This window comes from Equus asinus, chromosome 14 (assembly GCF_041296235.1).
Source record: "Equus asinus isolate D_3611 breed Donkey chromosome 14, EquAss-T2T_v2, whole genome shotgun sequence".
NCBI classification, from domain to species: Eukaryota; Metazoa; Chordata; class Mammalia; order Perissodactyla; family Equidae; genus Equus; species Equus asinus.
The window spans coordinates 17,313,956-17,332,816 of record NC_091803.1 but is presented as its reverse complement, the minus strand read 5'-3'; the positions used below and the strand labels follow the sequence as shown (position 1 = coordinate 17,332,816).

The window sequence follows — 18,861 nt, the reverse complement described above, 5'->3', positions numbered from 1 at the left end:
CTTGCCCTGGGGGCCCCGCCCCTCAGCCTCCCCCTACTCCAGACAGTGTTATTCCACTGGGGAGTGGAGAGACAGGAGCCCAGCTAGGCAGAGGGTGCGGGCCGATCGCGGACCCCCAACCCTGGGCGCTCAGCCACCAAGTTGAGGTGGCAGAAGGGGTGCTCCCACTCCCTGAGCACCCACTGTAGGCCAGGCCCTGTACAAGCCCCTCACCTGCCACATCGGTTCCCCCAGCCCCTGTGTGGGGTGTGGTGTCCCCATCACAAAGATGGGCAGCTCCCAGAGGAGCCAGCCTGTCTAAGGCCACCGGCCAGGCCAGGCAGGGCTGGAGGGGCTCCAGGGACCTGCCCCAGCCCCGGCTTGGGTTTGGACTTGAGGCTCTGTGGGCTAGTGGCTCCAAATGGTGTCCGGGAAAAGCCTTCGTAAGAGAGCCCAGAGGAGGTGCCCTCCATGGAGGCTGGCCCTTCTCTGCATTCAGCACATCTGCCTCGTATGGTGGGACAGCTGAGAGAAGCCCTGAGAAGGCAGAGTCCAGGGACTGCAGCAGAGCCTCCCACCACCCAGGGGGCCTCCAGCCTAGAGAACTGATGTCTCCCGGCAGCCCCCTCCTCAGTGTTAGGAGCTGAGCCCTGACCCCCTTCCACCAGACCCTAGAAATACTGCTGAGAGACAGGGATGAGGGCAAAGGGCAGGCCCTCAGGAGAACCGCTCATCCTCTAAGCTTCAGTCCCCACATCTGTACCATGGCCCCAGCTCTGGAGTCTAAGCCAGGAGGGCAGCGGTCAGAGGGCAGGCCCACCTGACCACGGGGCAGCTGCCAGGAGGCCTGTCCTAGAAGAGGCCTCTGGGTGGAGAGCATCCCCAGACCCCAGTAGAGAGGCGGGCTGAACAGACACGGCTACACCCTGGGTGCAGGCATCCCACCAGCTCCTTTGAAACCTGCCCTGACCAGGCGGCCCAGGAGAGGGACAGCAGGCCCGGCACATTCTGGCCTGGGCGGGGAGCTGGCTGGGGCGGTGGGCCGAAGTGAGGAGCACTAATAGGTTATGTCAGGCCAGAGCTCTGGGGAGGGGGCCGCGCCTCTCGGCTCTGGCAGCCCTACCTGGGGCCCGTGCCCAAGAGCTGGGGCCAGGACAGCGATGCTGGCGTGGTTCTGAGGACGGCGCGAGGGCTGCTGGGCCCTGAGCGGGGAAGCCTCATTTAGCCACAGTGGCCAGGAAGGCAGGATGAGCCCCGACTCCCCATCCTCAGAGACAGCCGCCATGGGCTGCGGGGTCCTGTGGGAAGAAAGCTGGAGGGGTTCGCCAACCCTACATGGAGCTCAGCTTTGTGGGGAGCAGAGCCCTGGGGGCCACTGCCAGCCACAGGAAAGCCTTCTCACGACCCCTACTTCCTCCTCTGCCCAGATTCCTTCCCCAGGGCTCCGGCATCCCCTCTCCAAGCCAGGGGACCCTGATTTCTCAGCCCTGTACTCTCGCTGCTCTGCCTGGGGTCTGCCCAGCAAGCTCCATACTCCAGTCTCGCCTTGACAACCCAACACCACTGTCTCTCCTGGGGTCGGGATGGGTCAGGAGCTGGGGGACAGGGCGAGGCCTGGAAATGAGTCCCTCTCCCAGGCTCAGGGCTGTGGGCTCAGGGGCGTGAGCGGGAGCTCAAGGAAGCCAAGGGGGCTCAAGGAAGGGGGGGTCAGTGAGAGGCCAGGGACTTGGGCCTGGGACTGAGGAGGGGGCCCCTCGCATCCGTGGCGGGGCGGCCAGCGCCCTGTGTGTCTTGGCCGAGTGGGACCCCTGGGCCGCCAGGTATGTAACAATTCCAGCCATTTCCTGCCCTATTAATGAGAAAGGGGCTGATATAAATACACGCTCAGCATAAATAAATACAGGCCAGGCCCGGACTGCATAGCAGACAGATTGCGTGGAGCTGCTGGCCAGCCCTTCAGCCAGTTCCCCCCACCCTGCCCACGGCCCCCCCACCGCCCCCCACTTGCTTTCCTCCAGTGGGCTGGGCCCCTGCACACTCACAGGCCTGAGATGGACGGACTGACCGCCCTCACCCCTGGCCTCAGGACAGGGTCCTTGTAGCCCCCGGGAAGCAGGCAGGCTGGGCGAAGGAGCTGGGATCCCCACCGCCTCCCTCACCAGACCGTGCACAGAGCCAGTGACATCCCTGTGAGGCAGGGGGTGCTATCATTGTGCCTGTTCACAGATAAGGAAACTGAGGCTCACATGGTTAAGGAACTTGCCCAAGGTCACATGGCCAGGAGGTCGTGGGTCCAAGATTCAAACCAGAGGCTTTCTGATCCCAAAGTCCCTGATGTGCCCACTGTGTGTGAAGGGCAGCCAAGCACAGGTTTCACCCTCCTCCCTTCCTTGCTCCCTCCCAGGCCCCAGCCCTGGGAGGACTTACGTTCAGGGAGGACTTGGTTTCAGGGAACCACTCTCAGCTCGTGGAGGGACCCTATCGCACCAAGAGGCCTCACCCAAGGTCACACGGAGAGGCAGGGCCAAGCTATGGAACCGAAGCATCTGCCCCCAGCCTGGGCCTTCTCCTCAGACCTCAGGCTCAGGGTGGGAGGGCTGTCTCTTTTCACTGGCCTCCCCCTGTCCAGTGCCACCCCAGCTCCCCAGCCTGGATGTTTCCCACGGTGGGGGGACTCAGGTGTCAGTCTGTGCCCTAGAACCCAGCCTGGGGCCCTGGCCTGAGCACGGATCTGCAACAGCAGCTAGAAAAACCCAGGTCCAGAGAGGGTAGGAGCCTGACAAAGTTCAGACAGCAAGGGGCAGATCTGGGGCCAGCACCCAGGGTCTTGCCCTCTGGCTGCAGTACATTCCTCTCTTGGAGACCCAGTTCAAATGCCCCCTCCTTCAGGAAGCCTTCCCAACCACCCCAGCCCAAAGAGCCCTTGGTCTGCTCCCAGCCTTCCTCTGCCTTCCAGCCTTTGAAGTCTTCTCTCACTGCCGGGTCTTGTAGGTGGGCACTGGGCCGACGCACGGCCACACGAGAGTGCCCCCTCACAGCCCTAGTGTGGACGGAGGAGCGAGGCCCTTACAAAGTCGTGGTCTCATCTCCATCAGCAGCCAACAGTTTGGGGGCCAACTGTTGGAGGGGGTGAGTTGAGCAGGTGGGCACGCTCAGGGCAGCAGGGTCCTAAGGCCCAGCTGGTCTCCCGGCCCCACCTCACCCGCAGGTCCAGGGCCCAGCTAGGCCCTCTCCCCTCTGGTAGACTGGACCCATGATCTCTTTGCCCCCAGCCCTGGGCCCCTCTCCCCAGGCTCACTCCAGCTGTGTGAGGTCTCAGCCCCAGGCTCCTAGGGCTGTGGCAGGAGGGGTGGGACCACAGCATGTAGCAGGTCAGAGAGGAGTTCCCCAGGGCAGGGGCCACCTCCCAACCTACGCCCTCCATCCCTTCCCCAGGCAGTTCCTCAGAGGCCCAGCCCCTCCCATGCTTGAGAGCTACACTGTGGGAAATAGCAGGACCAGTAGCCAACCCGAAAGGCCTCAAAGCAGCCATGAGAAAGGATGAGACATCCACGTGGATCGACTTGGAAACGGGTGGGTGGCATGTGATCAAGTGAGAAAAAGCAATTTGCCTAACGGTATGTATAGTAGGATCGGCTCTCCGTCAGCACCATCTCTAGGTGCTTACGTGAGCAGGCATGCAGGTGTGCATATCTGCAAAGAATCATGGCTGGAAAGACAGCACCGTTGACCCTGTTTCTTTCCAATTTAGAACCAGAGAAGAAGGAAACATTTTTACCTTATCATCTCTGTTTTTTTGGTAATTTTTAAAAATTTAGTAGAAGGAAAAAATACCAGTATTCAATCTTACTCTAAACCCACTGCCCAGGGCTGTCCAGCCTCCGGCCCATCCCCCAGCTCCATCCAGGCACTTGTCACCATCCTTCCCCTCCTCTCTTGGCCTTTGAGGCCCCTCTCTGCCTGCCCCTCCCTCCCAGCACCCAGGCCCCACAGCCTCCAGCCCTGTCAAGCCCCGGCTTGGGCCCCGGCAGCTCATGGCCCAGCCACCTCCACAGGGACCTCCATCCCACTCCCCCCGTCCCCACCCTCAGCAGTAGCCAACTTCACACACTTCTGCACTCAGCTTTCCCTGTGGGCTGTGTGGGGATTCTGGAATCCCAGCCGCATCTACCCCTTCGCCAGGATCTTGTAAGTTCCCCCCAGCAGGTAGCCTGCCTCGTTGGCCAGATGGGAGCCCTTCAGATGTCTCCCCGCGGGGCAGGCCGGGCCTGCTCCTCAGACTCGGAGGAAGGGCCTGAAAGTTCACCCCACAACCACCTTGGGCCATCTGCAAGTGCATATGGGAGGCAGGGCAGGAATCCGGCCCCAACTTCCCTGGGAACCAGAATGGAGAAGGCGAAAGCAGGGCAGAACTCTCTGGAACGTCCTCCCACACTCCCAGCACCCTTGGGCTTGGGAGTGAGTGAGGGGTGATTGCTAACTCCCAAGAAACCATCCCTTCCTCTCCTCTCACAGAATCACTCACCTCAGGGTGGTGTCTGGGGCTCTGACCCACTGCAGCCTGAGCTTGCATAGCTACGTCAGCCACCCCCTCAGCAGGACCTGGGCAGCTAGGGGCGAGTCTGAGATACTGGATGCTTCCCTCTCCTGGAGGAGATGGGTGGATGGGTGGAGCTGTGGAGGGATCTGTGGGTGAGTGGGTGGATGGATGGGTAGTTGGGTGGGTCAATAAGCTGATGGATGGATGAGTGGGTGGGTGAGTGGCTGGATGGATAGATGGATGAGTGGGTGGATGGATGGATGGATGGATGGGTGCGTGGGTGGGTGGATGGGTGGGTGGCTGGCTGGCTGGCTGGCTGGCTGGGTGGATGGATGGGACAGTGAGTGGCTAAGCATGTAAATCAATGGATGGGCTAGTTGCAGACCAGCTCAGGAGTAACTACCTCTCGAAGGAATTTTCTAAATCTTTGAAATGAAATGTGAGGCCCTGGCACCCCCCAGAGGATAGAGTCTCTAACTACCCATCTCCCCTTAAGCCCTGGGCACCAACAGTCCTGAGAACCACGGGCACGGACCTGGAGAAAGTTAGGGGTTCCGGCAAACAAAAAACCTGGGGCCCAGTGCTGGCTCTTCCCCTAACTTACTCTGGCATGTTGGGAATGTTCGGTCTTCTGCAGCTCAATTTTCTCATCTGGAAAATGGAGCTAATCCAACCGGATGCCTGTGCTGCTATGAGATTTAACTAAATTATGTGTGTAAAGTGTCTGAGATGGTCATCTGGCACAGGTCAGGTGCTCACGGAATGTGATTTCTTTCCCGGGGCAGCCCAAGGGCACACATGCACACACATGAACATGCACACACGCATACACACTCCTCCAGCCCACTAGGGAAGAGGGATGGAGAGTGAGACCCTAGGCCAGACCAGACCAGGAGAGGCAGATGGGGACACATTTATTCTCCAGGGGTTCCATGCTCTGGCAGGACTGGCCCAGCCTGGGGGGCCAGGGGCTCAGGGAAAAGGGACTCAGACAAGGGACCTAGGGCCTCCTGGGGCTCAGCCTCCTGGGCCTGGGCCAGCTGGGCTGTGTGCTCAAAGGCAGCCTGCAGCAGGTGGGAGGCGAGGCAGGTGGTCCATGTGACAAGATAGGCCAGGTGCCAGGAGGTGAGCACTGTCGTGCTCTCCACCCACCAGTACAGACGCTTCAGCAGGGCCAGGAGCTCCAGCACCACGCAGTTCTCCAGCAGCGCCTGGAAGGGGCAAGCAGACTGGCAGGTGGTCACCAGGAGCTCACACAGCTGCACTGCCTGGCTGCCGGACCCAGCCCAGCCCTGGCCATGCCCAGTGCCCCAAGCTGGCCCTCAGCAGCCCAGCCCACACCCCACCCACCCACCTTGCTGGGCAGCCAGCCCAGGCTACAGCGGTGGGCCTTCCAGCACAACTTCCAGGTCAGCAGCAGCAGCAACAAGACCACCAGCATCAGGCTGTGTAGACATGACAGAAGCAGGTCCATCCAGGTGGCCACAGACAGGCCCAGCCACTCCCAGGCGCCTAGCCGCTTCGGGGCCAGGCTAAAGGCCCGGGCACAGCCAAGCATGCCTGCCCACACCAGCCTGGGTGCCCGCAGCACCAGCTGCACAGGAACCTCCATCAGTGCCAGCCCAGCCCGGAGAACCCGGGCCATGGGGCAGGCTGTGAGCACCGGGGTGGGTGGGTAGGCCTGCTGGCCACAGGACCCCTGGGCCTCCTGGGCCAGCCCCGACAGCCAGTGGTTGAAGAGGACGATCTTGAGGAGCAAGAAATTATAGAGGTGGGCCCGGTTCTGCACCAGCTGCAGGAGAAGGAGAAGCAGTCACCACCCATGGTCACTCACTGGGGGCTGGAACCCCATCTGCTCCAAGTTTTATTAGAGGTGGGAGACTGCCAGCCCACCTTGGGCCAGGGCCTCCCCCTCTCAAGGCCTCTGTTTCTCCACACACAAGAATGATCTTTATCTGTCCACTTCTCTTTTTTTTTCTTTTTTTGGTGAGGAAGATTGTCCCTGAGCTGACATCTGTGCCAGTCTCCCTCTATTTTGTATGTGGGGTGCAGCCACAGCATGGCTTGATGAGCGGAGCTAGGTCTGCGCCTGGGATCCAAACCCACAAACCCCACACTGCCGAAGCAGAGTGCACGAACTTAACCACCGGGCCGACCCTATCTGTCCACTTCTAAGTACTCCATTATCAGAAGGGAACTTTAGAAAGTGTTTCATGTTATATTTGGTTTTCTTTCCTTTGATTTAAATGATTGCTTATAATGCTCCAGACTGAAGGAGGTAGATTTATTATTATTGTTATCATTGTTGTTATTATTATATAAGGAATGACCATCCCCCTCAATGCTCTAATCCTGCGAGACTTAAACCCAGATCAGTTTCTTCTCGTGAACGCTTGGGCCTCCCTGCACATCGGTTGCCTCTCGGTGTCATGAGGGCACCTGGGGGCGAAGGGCAGTGCCATTAGGGGCAGCGAGATGTGAGGCATGGGGGCTGGTGACGGCGTTAATAACTGGCCCGCTGAGAGGGGTGAAGATAGCCAGATTTCCGTCCTGGGTGACAGTGTGGGTATGACGTCTCCCAACCACCAGGAGGAAGAGAGGCGCTGGGTGGGGAAAGTGTCTGTAAGCGAGAAAGCTTCACCTGAGTCCTGGAGTTGAATGGCCCCTCCTCACAGCCCTAATGCCCCAGCCCCTGAGTAACGCCCGCCCACCCATCTGGACCCCACGTGCCCCTGTCCACAGGACCACCTGGAGCCCTAAGGGACGGTGTGAGAGGCAGCCATCTGGGGTTGGCTATGTGCCCCACCATGGGCGGGATCAGCAGAGCCAAGGGGGTAGGGCTATGCTGGGAAAGGAAGGGACCCCAGGGGTCCAGCTAGGAGAGGAAGTAGGTGGGAGGCAGGAAACAGGAGCTGGCCTCCAGCTCACAGTGTTGAGACCAGCAAGGAGAGAGACCTACTATATCCCACACAATCCCAGGAGAGGAAACAGAGGCTCAGAGAGGTGGAGTGACTTGCCCAAAGTCACACACCTAAACAGTGGCACAGCCAACATTCAAATCCAATTGTCTGTCTCTTTCTACTGCACCATGTGATCTCCCTTCCTAGGCCACAGTCCCGACCCAGGGGACCCTTTTCTGATGACTCAGCCCTCTGAGGAGTTGTGATTTGGAGATGTGGCCCTGGTCAGCTGTACTTGTTTGACAAAGACGGCTGGGAAGAGCCATGCTTAACCCCCAGGAATGACCCTCTATAGAGAAAATTCCGGCACTGTAGCTTGGGGGCGGGGCTTCGGGGAGCCAGCAGATCGCTCCAGGGGACAGGCAGTCACCTAGTTCCACGGTCAACAGGGTCCAGCAGGTCTGAGGCAGCTGTGAAGGGCCAGGCGTGTGGCCCCTACCCCTCCGCCCTCACCCCCACTCACCAGCACACAGAGCTTCGCCAGCAGCCGCAGAATCCCCCAGAGGCTGGATCTGACCGGGGGGACGACCTCCATGTCTGCCCTCCTCCCGCTCCTCCAGCTGGGAGAGGCAGGGTGACCTCACAGACACCGCAGGGTGGGGGCCAAGTCACCGTGGGGACCCAGTTGCCACAAGAGATCCCCCTTCAGCTGCCTCCCGCCCCGGAGAAAGTCCTCGGGGCCTGCAGGAGACCACTGAAGCAGCAATGCGCACCAAAACAGGCCGAGGGCAGGCAGGCGCTGCACCTTCCCCATCATTCCAAACCCCAACGGATCGGATGGAAGGCCTGGGAAATAGAAGTCTCTCCCCCAGGGCCGCAGGTGACGAAATGTTGACAGGCAGACAGAAGCCCAGACGTAAGCACCCCCATTCATTCTTCCCGCATTTTGCTAAGGTTGGTCCCCAGTCACAAGGCAGAGAAATGAGATTGCGACCTTTATTCTCAGGTCTCAGTGACGTCTCGGCGGGTTCTGAGGCCAGGCTAGCACCGTGCAGGGGAGAGAAGATGTGCCGACATAAGGGTCTCGGAGGGTCGCGGAGAGAGGCATGTGCTGAGGGAAGGGGGGCCATTTGCTGAGAAAGCCCCCTCGGGGCCACAAGAGGCTAGAGGAGGCCACAGGCTTCCCGGAGCATCTTGGATTGGTGGCCGGAACCTCGGGTTAGTGCCAAAGAATTAGAATTCTGGGAGAATGGGGAATCTTGAGCATTGCTTTCCTGTCTGGGTGCCGGCAGATGGCCCCAGGGGGTGCAGGACGAGGCCCTGGGGTCTTTCAGAAATCGTAAAAAATTTGCCCTCTGGCAGACAGGGTGCTGTGAGCGGAGGGCACCTCTGCGCAGATTACAGCAGGGCGTGCTGCCCCAGCCCTTTCACATGCACACAGCGTGATTTCAGTCCTCACTCGCAGCTCAGCCAGGCAGGCTTGTGCAGGATACAACCTGCCCAACCATACAGGGCAGCCTGTCACAATGAGTCCCTGGAATGTCAACGATGACTTTTGCCCAGGGCAGTCCTGTTCACCCATTCATTTCCTCCCTTGGGGCAACAGCTGGAGGGTGGAGTGTGCAAAGTCCCTCCACTCTGTCCTCTGCCCTGTCCCTCCCCTACCCATCCTCTGTTTCTCCAACACTGTGGCACTGAGAGGTCACAGGGACTTCAGAAAGGCCTCCTTGAGCTAAGTTTTGAAGGATGGGTAGGAGTTTTCCAGAGAAGAAAGTGTGCCGGAAGGTCCAGGCAGACGCAACAGCACGATTCGAACAATTCCATATTACTAGAGCATAAAGCAGAATGTAGGAGGAGAACAAGGGAGGTGGTGAGGTTGGCAAGGGCCACCTGGGCCACAGAATATTCTTCTAAAGGACAGAAGCCATTGAAGAGCTGAGGCTACAAGGCAAGTGGAGACGGCTAGGGGTTTAGGACGGCCCCTCCAGCTGCATGAGGAGGTAAACTTGCAGGAGAAGGGGCCTGGGGGGGACCAAGCAGGAACCTGCAACAGCAACCCTCCAGGCACGAGATGACGGGAGCTGGGACGAGCGCTGTGGCGCTGGGAATGGAGAGAAGCAGACGGATGCCAGGAACATGCGGAAGGTAGAACAGACAGGGTTCCCCTGTCAAGAACAATGGAAGGTCCAAGACCGTACCCTGCTTGCACGCTAACCAGTTAGCCTGGCAGAGTTCCTCAGATGCCAGGAGACGGCTCAAGACTCCTGGGTCAGAGATGAAGGACAATTTACTACTCACAGCACTAGCAGTGAACTAAAGTATAAGCATTTTGCATTGGTTCCTTGAGTCCCGAATCCCACGGCGCGATGTGAAAAGGGCCAGATGACACCTGCACGTGGAGTAAGCGTGTTACAGAAGAGACACTCTGAGCTCAGGGGACCCACATCTTTTATAATGGGCAGTAAGCAAGCCAGAGGGAGACACTATATATTCCAAGGTGCATCAATACACAGACATCCTGGAAAAGATCAACCAGAACACAGAGCAATCGATTCGTGTGCAGAAACACGAGAGACCCATGGAGAACTGTCTCCGAACAGAGAATTGAGTAGCAAGAGAGGTCAAGCAAGGCGGGGGTCAGGGATGCCCCTCAGAAGGCCCGCATGAAGGGCAGATGGTGGTGCTGCTGCCCACCCAGGCGGGAGCTGGAATCACGGAGACCTCACTCTGCCCCACTGCCCCCAGAGTGGCCCCCAGGGTGCCTCTCAAGTCCCATTAAAAGGTCAGGTTCAGCTCCACTCAGCTGTCCCACACCCCTGCCAGAGCCTTCATCTTGGTCCTCGAGCTAGATTTCAGCAAGGCCTCTCTGTGGCTCTGTAGCTGCCCAAACCACAGGAGGGGAGGGACACCGAAGGGCCACAGGGCTGGAAATCTAGTGACAGAGGTCGGAGGCCCCCCCTGGAGTGTGAAACCAGCTCAGGAGCTCCCCTAACCTAGCTGGGGGAACAGCAGCCCCAGCCATGCAGTCCCACGAGCCAGAAAACCCAGAGTCACTGCCGTCACCTTCCTTCCTCATCTTCATGCCAAGCCACCTCTGAAGGCCAGGACCATCAGTCCTGTCCACTACTGTGTCCCATGCCTAAACAGTGTTGGGTTCATAGTAGGAGCTCCATAAGTAGTTGTTGAATTCATAAACCAGTGAATAAACAAGTAACAGCCTCGGAGGTCCCTACCTGCCAGGCTGGACGTGAGGGCAGCAGGGACTGCTGCAGAAGGCAGCCCCAAGTGGGATCCTCCAGCAGGGAGTCCCAACCCCCCTCTCTTTCCTACTCAACACCTCGGTTCAAGGCCATCGGAGCACCCTTGTTCTGTATGGCCTTGGGCAACACCTCAAGGGGAACAGGAAGAACCAGGTGAGATAACCCAGTTACCGGTGGCCGCTGCCTTGCCGCACGCCAGAGGACGCCATTCCCGTGTCCCTGCCCGGCTGCGTGGAGACTCCCCTCCCCTGCCCAGGACGGAGGGCGCCAGGAGAGAGGGAAGCCCCCTCTTCCCCCAGCCCCGGCGCCCAAGGGCTCTCAGGTGCGCTCCCCTGCGGCTGCAGGACGGCACGCGGCCGCGCGGGGGCGCCAGAGACCAGGGGCGCGGGCCCGGCGCACCTGCGCGAGTCCGTGGAAAGTTTTCGGCGGCTTATTTGTCCCTTCACTGCCCGCAAGGCCAGTTTCCCTGTGACAACAATATGCGTCATCCCCAGGAGCTCGCCCCGGGCAGGTCCGGTCATGCCTGGGTTGCTGGAAGCGAAACTACCGAGAAATCATCAGGACTCATACTCTCCCTCTTTCTTCCATGTTCCAATGTTAAAACGACTTTATTCCAAATCTTCATTCACTTTTCTCCCAGAAGGACACAAAAATGATAAACATGCCTTCGTACTTATTGGAACTTGTATTTTTTTTCTTTCTAAAGATGACTATCGAAGCCACTTCGATGCAAACATAACGATTAAAAACCGAGGAAAGCCTGAGGGACCCATCCTGGTTCAGGGAGAAGACTCTGGAGTCGAGCAGACTTGGGTGTGAACTGACCTCTGCTGCTTAATTACAAGTCTACGCTCCCGCCTCAAGCTTCCTTATCTGTAAAACTGGGATATACCTTGTCAAACCTGCCAGGTGAGGCTGCAGGCAGTCAACGAAATAGGATCTGTGAAGGGCCCCAGCCAATGCGTCGGGGCTGGTGCGCAAGTGAAGTCAGCGTCTGGTGGTAGAAAAAGAACTCAAGAACTTTTAACAACAAAATAAGCTACAAGTTGGACAAAATTGCTTTAAAAATATATGCAAATTTGTAAAAATAAATCACCCTCAGGGTGCACCAAAATTGTATGAATCCGTAAACCCATATGTGGAAATATTCATTTCAACCAAACTACTTTCAGGCAATTCACGTGGCGTCCCAGACTAGATTTTTAAATTCCAAAAGAACACTGCCAAATATAAATAAGGGTCATTGCTGCCTTAAAACTAATTCATTTTTTTTAACATGAAAATGCTTTAAAAGTGTTCTTTAGAAGGATATAAACTTGTCAAACCATCCCTTTGTTCAAAAACATTATTCACTCCCAAAATAAAAGTTCGTATCAATGGACAAAAACATATAAATGTCAGCAACAGATTGCAAAGTCACAGCTGTGAGACACAAAAATCATCCACATATGAGAAAACAGCAAAGGGAAATATCATTTTCATCAACTCATTTATCGATCAATTTGTTCAGAACCAACATGTTTAGTGCACTTGTTTTCTGCCAGCTCACCAAACCTTTCTCTGGAATGTTCTCCCACCCACCACAGACCCATCCCACCAGTCCCTGTCTCTGTACTTGCTCTTTTCTCTGCCCGGCCTCTTGAGTCCTAAAGAAAATGTTCCTCAGTCCGCGGAAGGATATTGACACTGTGTCAGCATCTTGGCTTTGTGAATAATGCTGCAGTGAACATGGGGGTGCATATATCTCTTCAAGATCCTGATTTCAATTCCTCTGGATATATATTCAGCAGTGTGATGGCTGGATCATATGGTAGTTCTATTTTTAATTTTCTGAGGAACCTCCATACTGTTTTTCAAGTGGCTGCACCTATTTACATTCCTACAAGTGAGATAGAGAGAGATAGATACACACACACACACACACACACACAAACACAATGGGCTATTATTCAAACTTTGAAAAGAAGAAAGCCTGACAACATGGATGGAGCTGCAGGACGTTAGGCTAAGTGAAATAAGCAAGATACAGACAGAAAAATACTGCATGATTTCACTTTTATGTGGAATCTAAAAAAGACAAATTCATAGAAACAGTAGAACGGCGGTTACCAGAGGCTAGGGTTGGAGGAAATGCAGTGCTGTTGGTCAAAGGGTACAAAGTTTCAGTTCGACAAGATAAATAAGTTCTAGAGATCAGTATGGTGAAGATAGCTAAGAACACCATATTGTGTACTTGAAATTTGCCAGGAGAGTAGATCTTATTACATCTTCTCAACACACAGACAAACGGTAACTAAGGAGAGGTGATGCATGTGTTCCATAGCAGGATTGTGGTGGCCGTTTCACAGTGTGTACATGTGTCAAAACATCAAGTTTTGTACACTTTAAATGTATATAATATTTAATAAGAGAAGAAAAAGTTTCTCAGTGCCCCCTCACCTGACCATTTCAACCATGTTGTTGAAAGAAGTCCTGAGCCTCCTCATCAGCCCCACCAGCCTCGGCCGTGCAGCCTCTGCCTCCTCTTCCCCACCGCGCTGCCCTGGCCCCAATCGCTGACAAACTCCTTATAGACAGATCTGCTGGAGAGAGCCCATGGGGAAAGCCAAAAGGCAGTCCCAGCCTGGGAGAGATGTCTGCAACCCATGCAACTGTCCGAGGATCAGTATCCAGAACACAGAGATTATCTCAGGAACGCCTACAAATAAAAGATAAATAAGGTAAGATCAAGAGACTCAACAGAACACATAGGCAACGGCAATTCACAGGACAGGCGGGAAACCCAAAGAGCAACAAACTTATGAAAAGATGTTCAACTTCATTAGTAATCGAGGGAAATGCAAATTAAAACCACAGTGAGATACTATCTCATACTCGTGTGCAAAAACAAAAAGGTCTGCCAAGGCACCACCCGTCGAGGCAACCAGAGCTTGAGACGGTCCCACACCCTGAGCCGGCAGTCCCATGTTGGTCTTTGGATCCTGAGAGCCACCCACAGTAAGAAATGGGTTGTACAAAGCCTCCCGTGACACACACGTGAAACAGAAACGGGAAGTCAAAATGATAACTACCCTTCCTACGTGCAATGTACTCTTTTTATTGTTTATTCATCCTATTTCACAACTGACTGAATTGTTTTCACTACCCCCTAGTGAGTTGCAAACCCCAGCCTGGAAATCACTGTGGCTATTTGTGGCAGCATTTTTTCCATCCATAGGGAAACAGAAAAATGAACTGGGTGTATCTGTCCGAGGGATGACTAAAATGAATGAGATCTGTACATGTTGACGTAGAAAGATTTCGAAAACATAGTGTTAAATGAAAAAGGAAAGTTACAGAGTAATAGCTATAAAATGATAAGGTTTATATAAATTTTTTCAAATCATTAAGCAATATTATCTGTTGTACTGGACACACATGGAGTAAAAATATAAAAACGAGACCTAGAAGGTCTGCACCCATTCATGGTGGGAGCTGGTTCCCTGGGGCCGCAGATGGAGGAGGGAAGAAGTCAGAAGGAATGTCAGCTTCATCTGTAATGCTTTCTGCTTTTTCTACTTTCAAATATTCTGAAGCAACAACAACAAAATGCTAACATTTGCTCATTCTGGGTGGTGCATACCTGAAGGTCAAGAGCAAGCCAGTGAAGCAAAGACCTGAAGGGAGAGTGATCCAGGCCCCAAAACAGCAGTGCAAAGGCTCTGAGGTCACTGTGGCATGTTCTGGGCACAGCAGGGGCCAGGCTGGCAGAGAGAGGAGCAGAGAGGTTAGGGATGAGGTTGGGAAGAAATTTGGATTTTAGGTTTAAGCAGGGGAGTACCTTATCAAATTTACACTGTAAAAACGTCTTTCTGGTTGGACATATTTTGTTAACTAGGAAATCGAGTGATGAACAAATACATGGCAGTTGTACTAGTCTCTTCTTTTGTGTGTGTTTGAAATTTTCCATAAAAGCTTTTAAAGTAATAATTAATACTACCTCTGGCTCCTGTGAGGAAAATGGACTGTGGGTGGGGGCAACAGGGGAGGCAGGGACACCAGTGAGAAGGCTGCCACCGGGGTCTGGGCAAGCGGAGAGGGTGGATGGGACCAGAGTAGGAGGGGTGGAGGGGGGAGGCCGCAGGACTCACCAAATGGCTTGGGCTGAGCCCTTGGGTGCCCAGGCCCGGGCATCTGCTGAGATGGGAGGTAGGGAATGAAAGCTGGCTTAGGGCATGCTGCCAGCGAGAGGCCTATGGCCTCCAAGGGGAGATGTCAGGGGCGCGAGTGCAGAGTTCAGGGGAGAGACAGGGCTAGGAGTGATCCATTTAGGAACCCCGGCATACAAACAGCACTCAAAACCGCAGGACTGGATGAGATCACCTAGGAAGTGGGTGTGGATAGAGAAGAGCAGAGGGCCCAGGACTGAGCCCAGGGCTCTCCCACGTTTACAGGGGAAGGAGAGGAGGAGGAGGCAGTGAGGAGCTCAGAAGGAGCAGCTGCTGGGTTGGGAAGAAACCAGAAGGAAGAGAAGTTGCTCCCTTGTCCCCCAAACCTCACAACCCATCAACCCCCAGGCAGCCCCTCGTGGCAGCCCCAGCTGCTCGGGCTCCAGCTCTCGCCTGAACAATTACAACAGCCTCAGAACCCGCGGGTGCCCATCCACTCTCCACGCTGCCTTCTGGAGCCATCTTTGCAAAAGGCAGATCTGAGGCTGGAGCTCCACGCGGCTCCTTCAGGGTTGGAAACCAGGCTCACAGCCTGGTGACCTCACTCCCAGTGGCCTGCGTGCTGCCCACACCAGCCGCCAGGCCTGCGGACGCTCGTGCCCATTGGACACAGACACACAGGTGTGCACACAGAGGAGCAGGCACTATAGCTTGCACCAGCAGCCATTCCCCTCCCCCGCCCTCCCAGAGGCCACACTGACTGCCCACACCCCAGCCTGGAAGTGCCAGGCTTTCCCGGCCAAAGGGCTTCTGGAAGAATATCCTCCGTCCGCAAAGCAGAGAGAGAGGCCAGGAGACAAGGCCCGTCTCCAGCCTGCCTTGGGGCCTGGTATGTGCGGACACACAAACGCCTGAGGTGCTGCCACCATCTTGTGACCGCAAGGAGCTCACAGAGCAAACGCACAGCGTGGGAAACTAGAGAATGGAGCCAGGGTCCTTGGCAAAATCAGGGGGCTGCTGGGCCAGTAGGCTTCTTGCAAGAAGAAAGAGCAGGGGCTGGCCCTGTGGCCGAGTGGTTAAGTTCATGCGCTCCGCTTCGGTGGCCCAGGGTTTCACCAGTTAGGATCCTGGGCGTGGACCTAGCACTGCTCATCAAGCCATGCTGAGGCAACGTCCTACATGCCACAACTAGAAGGACCCGCAACTAAAATATACAACTATGTACTGGGGGGATTTGGGGAGAAAAAGCAGGAAAAAAGAAGAAGAAGAAAGAGCAAACCCCTACTCTGTAAACCACCCCAGGCTGGGTTTCTGACACCTGCTTTTGGAAGCATCCCAAGAACCCCCACATCCTCACACACGCGCACACCCCCCTCACACGCCTGGCCCCCTGAAAGTCGCACCTTCCCCCAGAACTCATGCCCATTGGCATCACCAAGTCTTGGCCTGGCGTGCCCTCCCCTCAGCCATTTTCTCTGGCCGCGGGATGACTCTTGCCTCTCCTTCTCGGCCACCTGCTGCCCTCGGTCTTTGGCTTGTACATCTGCGAGAGTGGACATTCGTTTTGAAACACGAACTTCTGCCTTTAATGCCCCTCGTCACCCCCAAACTATTTCCTGCTACCCAACCCGTCCCCCTACTTTGGCAGCAGCTGGACTGGGTGGTGTCCACTGCCCCAGGGGAGGGTCATTTTCAGCAAAAGACACAGAAAAGGCTTTTGGGTTCCAAAAGCTTAGGATTTGAAAGAACTGAAGGATTAGAAAAAACAAAAAAACACAATGAGTCAGAGAAAGGCCTCCCACCACAAGACCAGAGCAGGTTCCTGGGCTCCGAGCAGCGGGAATGGAGTGGGCTCTGGGAAGAGAAGTCAGTGGGGCCTGGGTTGGAGCCTGGGAGGAGCAGAGAAACCTCCAGAGACCACCAGCCCCCACGGTGTCCCGCATGGCAAGTCTTGTCCTCCTTCAAGGCCCAGGAGCCATCGCCATGGAGCCATGTTGGTGCCCACACACTGTGCACCTCCTGGTCACTCACCACTGAGGGGCTGTGAGGGCCCCCGGGACCTCCCCAGGGCCTCTCCTGGAGCCCCCCAAGCCACCTGCTGATGGTCCAACTGGACTGCCTTTACTGGGGCCATCCATCTTAGTGGAAGGATCCCTCCCCATAATCACATGTCCCAACATTGCCAAAATATAGTGGGGCCATTTTAAAACAGAGTCGGAGCTGCCCTTCCAGAGAAACTGCTCTGCTGTCTTGAACCTTGGACTGGGCCAAACCTTTGGACGGGGCCAAAACAGCAATTGTTTTACAAGTAATTGTTTGAGAAGTCAGCGGGAGAACGGACTCCCCTATCACAAAGGCTGAGGATTGCGGACTGTCTGAAGACAGAATCGATAGTCGATCAACGTTTAGCCAAGACCCGCTCTCTGCCTCCAACTCCAACTGACATTCTTTGTACAACAACCTCCCTCCTTGGCCTTTAAAAGCCTGACTTTTACTCCCTGGTGGACACTGTTTTGGTTTCTACCTGAGTCTAGGCTCCGGAACTGCAGTTCTGTGATCCCAAATCAACACTGTGCCTCTTAAACTGGTTTCTGTTTTCACAAGTTGACAACATCATAGTGCCCACCCACTACCCCCACCCTAGACAAACAAGGGATCTGGGGTGGCGGGGGGTAGCTAGAAAAGCCCCGTACAAGGGTACTGAGGAGGCAGTGACTGGAGCGTGAACAAAAGACACCCCTCCCCCACTGCCCCCACCAGTCGGGGGGCGGCTATTTCTGACTCATCTCTGTGACTCCAGTGCCCCGCCCAGGGCCAGGTAAATAGTAGGTGCACAATAAATATTTATTGGCCTGAACAGAATATGAGGCTGAAGAGATGGGGCCAACACTGTCTCCCTCCGTGCCCAGCCTCCCCCACCCCACTCACCTTCCACTGATGACTCAGGGGTGAGCATGCGACCCAGTCTGGCCAATAGGATGAAGCAGAAGTCACGGAGTGGGGCTTCCAACAAAGGTTTTGTGAAGGAATAGACTCAGCGGGCCTAGCTTTTTGCCATTTCCCCTTCATCCTCTCAGGAGGTGTAGCAGCCATGAGGATGTGACAGACATGAGGACAAAGGCCTCCACGCAGAAGGTGGCCAAGAGGGAAGATGACAAGAGCCTGGGTCCCTGGTGGCATAACTGAGCCCCAGCCCACACGGCGCAGTCTCAGCTTCCCTTATTAGACCTGTAAATCTCCTCCCCGCCTGTCGGGTGTCACACTGTGGCAGCTGCGTGTTGCTGTGGTGCTGAAAGCTATGCCACCAGGATTTCAAACACCAGCAGGGTGATTCATGGTGGACAGGCTTCAGCTGAGCTTCCAGACTAAGACAGACGAGGCAGAAGGACCTGGCCACCACTTCCGAAAAAATGGCCGCGAAAACCCTATGAATAGCAGCAGAGCCTTGTCTGACACAGCGCTGGAAGGTGAGAGGATAGCACAAAAAGACCGGGCAGGGTTCCGCTCTGCCAGACACAGGGGCGCTAAGAGTTGGAATCCACTAGACAGCACTAACAACAAAATCTCCCTCTGCTGAAGCCACTGCTATGCAGGTGTTCTGTTATTTGCCCCTGAACACAACAGGTTTAAAACACGTTCCCCACACACCTTTGGACTAAGACAGATTTGGTTTTGGATCTTGGCTGGTAACAGCTGAAATCTGGGTTTCCTCTACTATCTCCACTCCCCAAAAACTGCTCTTGCCAGGGTCACTGTATTAAGCGAGGGAAATGATAATAGCTATTATAACAAACCCTGAAATCTCAGTGGCTCAACACAACGCAAGTTTATTTCTGTTCTTGTTAAAGTCCAATGCAGGTTGGTGGGGCAGGCACTGCTCCACACAATCATTTCAGGTCCCAGATTCCTTCGTCTTGTAGCTCCACTCTCTGGGGGCTTGGAGCCCACTCCATAGAGGATCATATAAGAAGTGTTTATGGTCCAGATCTGGAAATGGAGCACTTTACCCCCACCCACATTCTACTGGCCAGAAT

The 18,861-nt window shown here is 55.4% G+C and overlaps 1 protein-coding gene across 1 annotated transcript; it reads right to left on the bottom strand.

The window, feature by feature from the left end:
- Nucleotides 1–5,221: 5,221 nt before the first annotated feature.
- On the bottom strand, nucleotides 5,222–18,668 carry TMEM270 (transmembrane protein 270). Its single transcript, XM_014850514.3, has 5 exons — nucleotides 17,756–18,668; nucleotides 14,302–14,422; nucleotides 7,943–13,377; nucleotides 5,874–6,311; nucleotides 5,222–5,730 (listed from the first exon to the last, which is right to left on the bottom strand). The coding sequence occupies exons 3-5, from the start codon at nucleotides 8,012–8,014 to the stop codon at nucleotides 5,434–5,436; spliced, it is 807 nt and encodes a 268-aa protein (XP_014706000.2). The 5' UTR covers nucleotides 8,015–13,377; nucleotides 14,302–14,422; nucleotides 17,756–18,668; the 3' UTR covers nucleotides 5,222–5,433.
- Nucleotides 18,669–18,861: the final 193 nt, after the last annotated feature.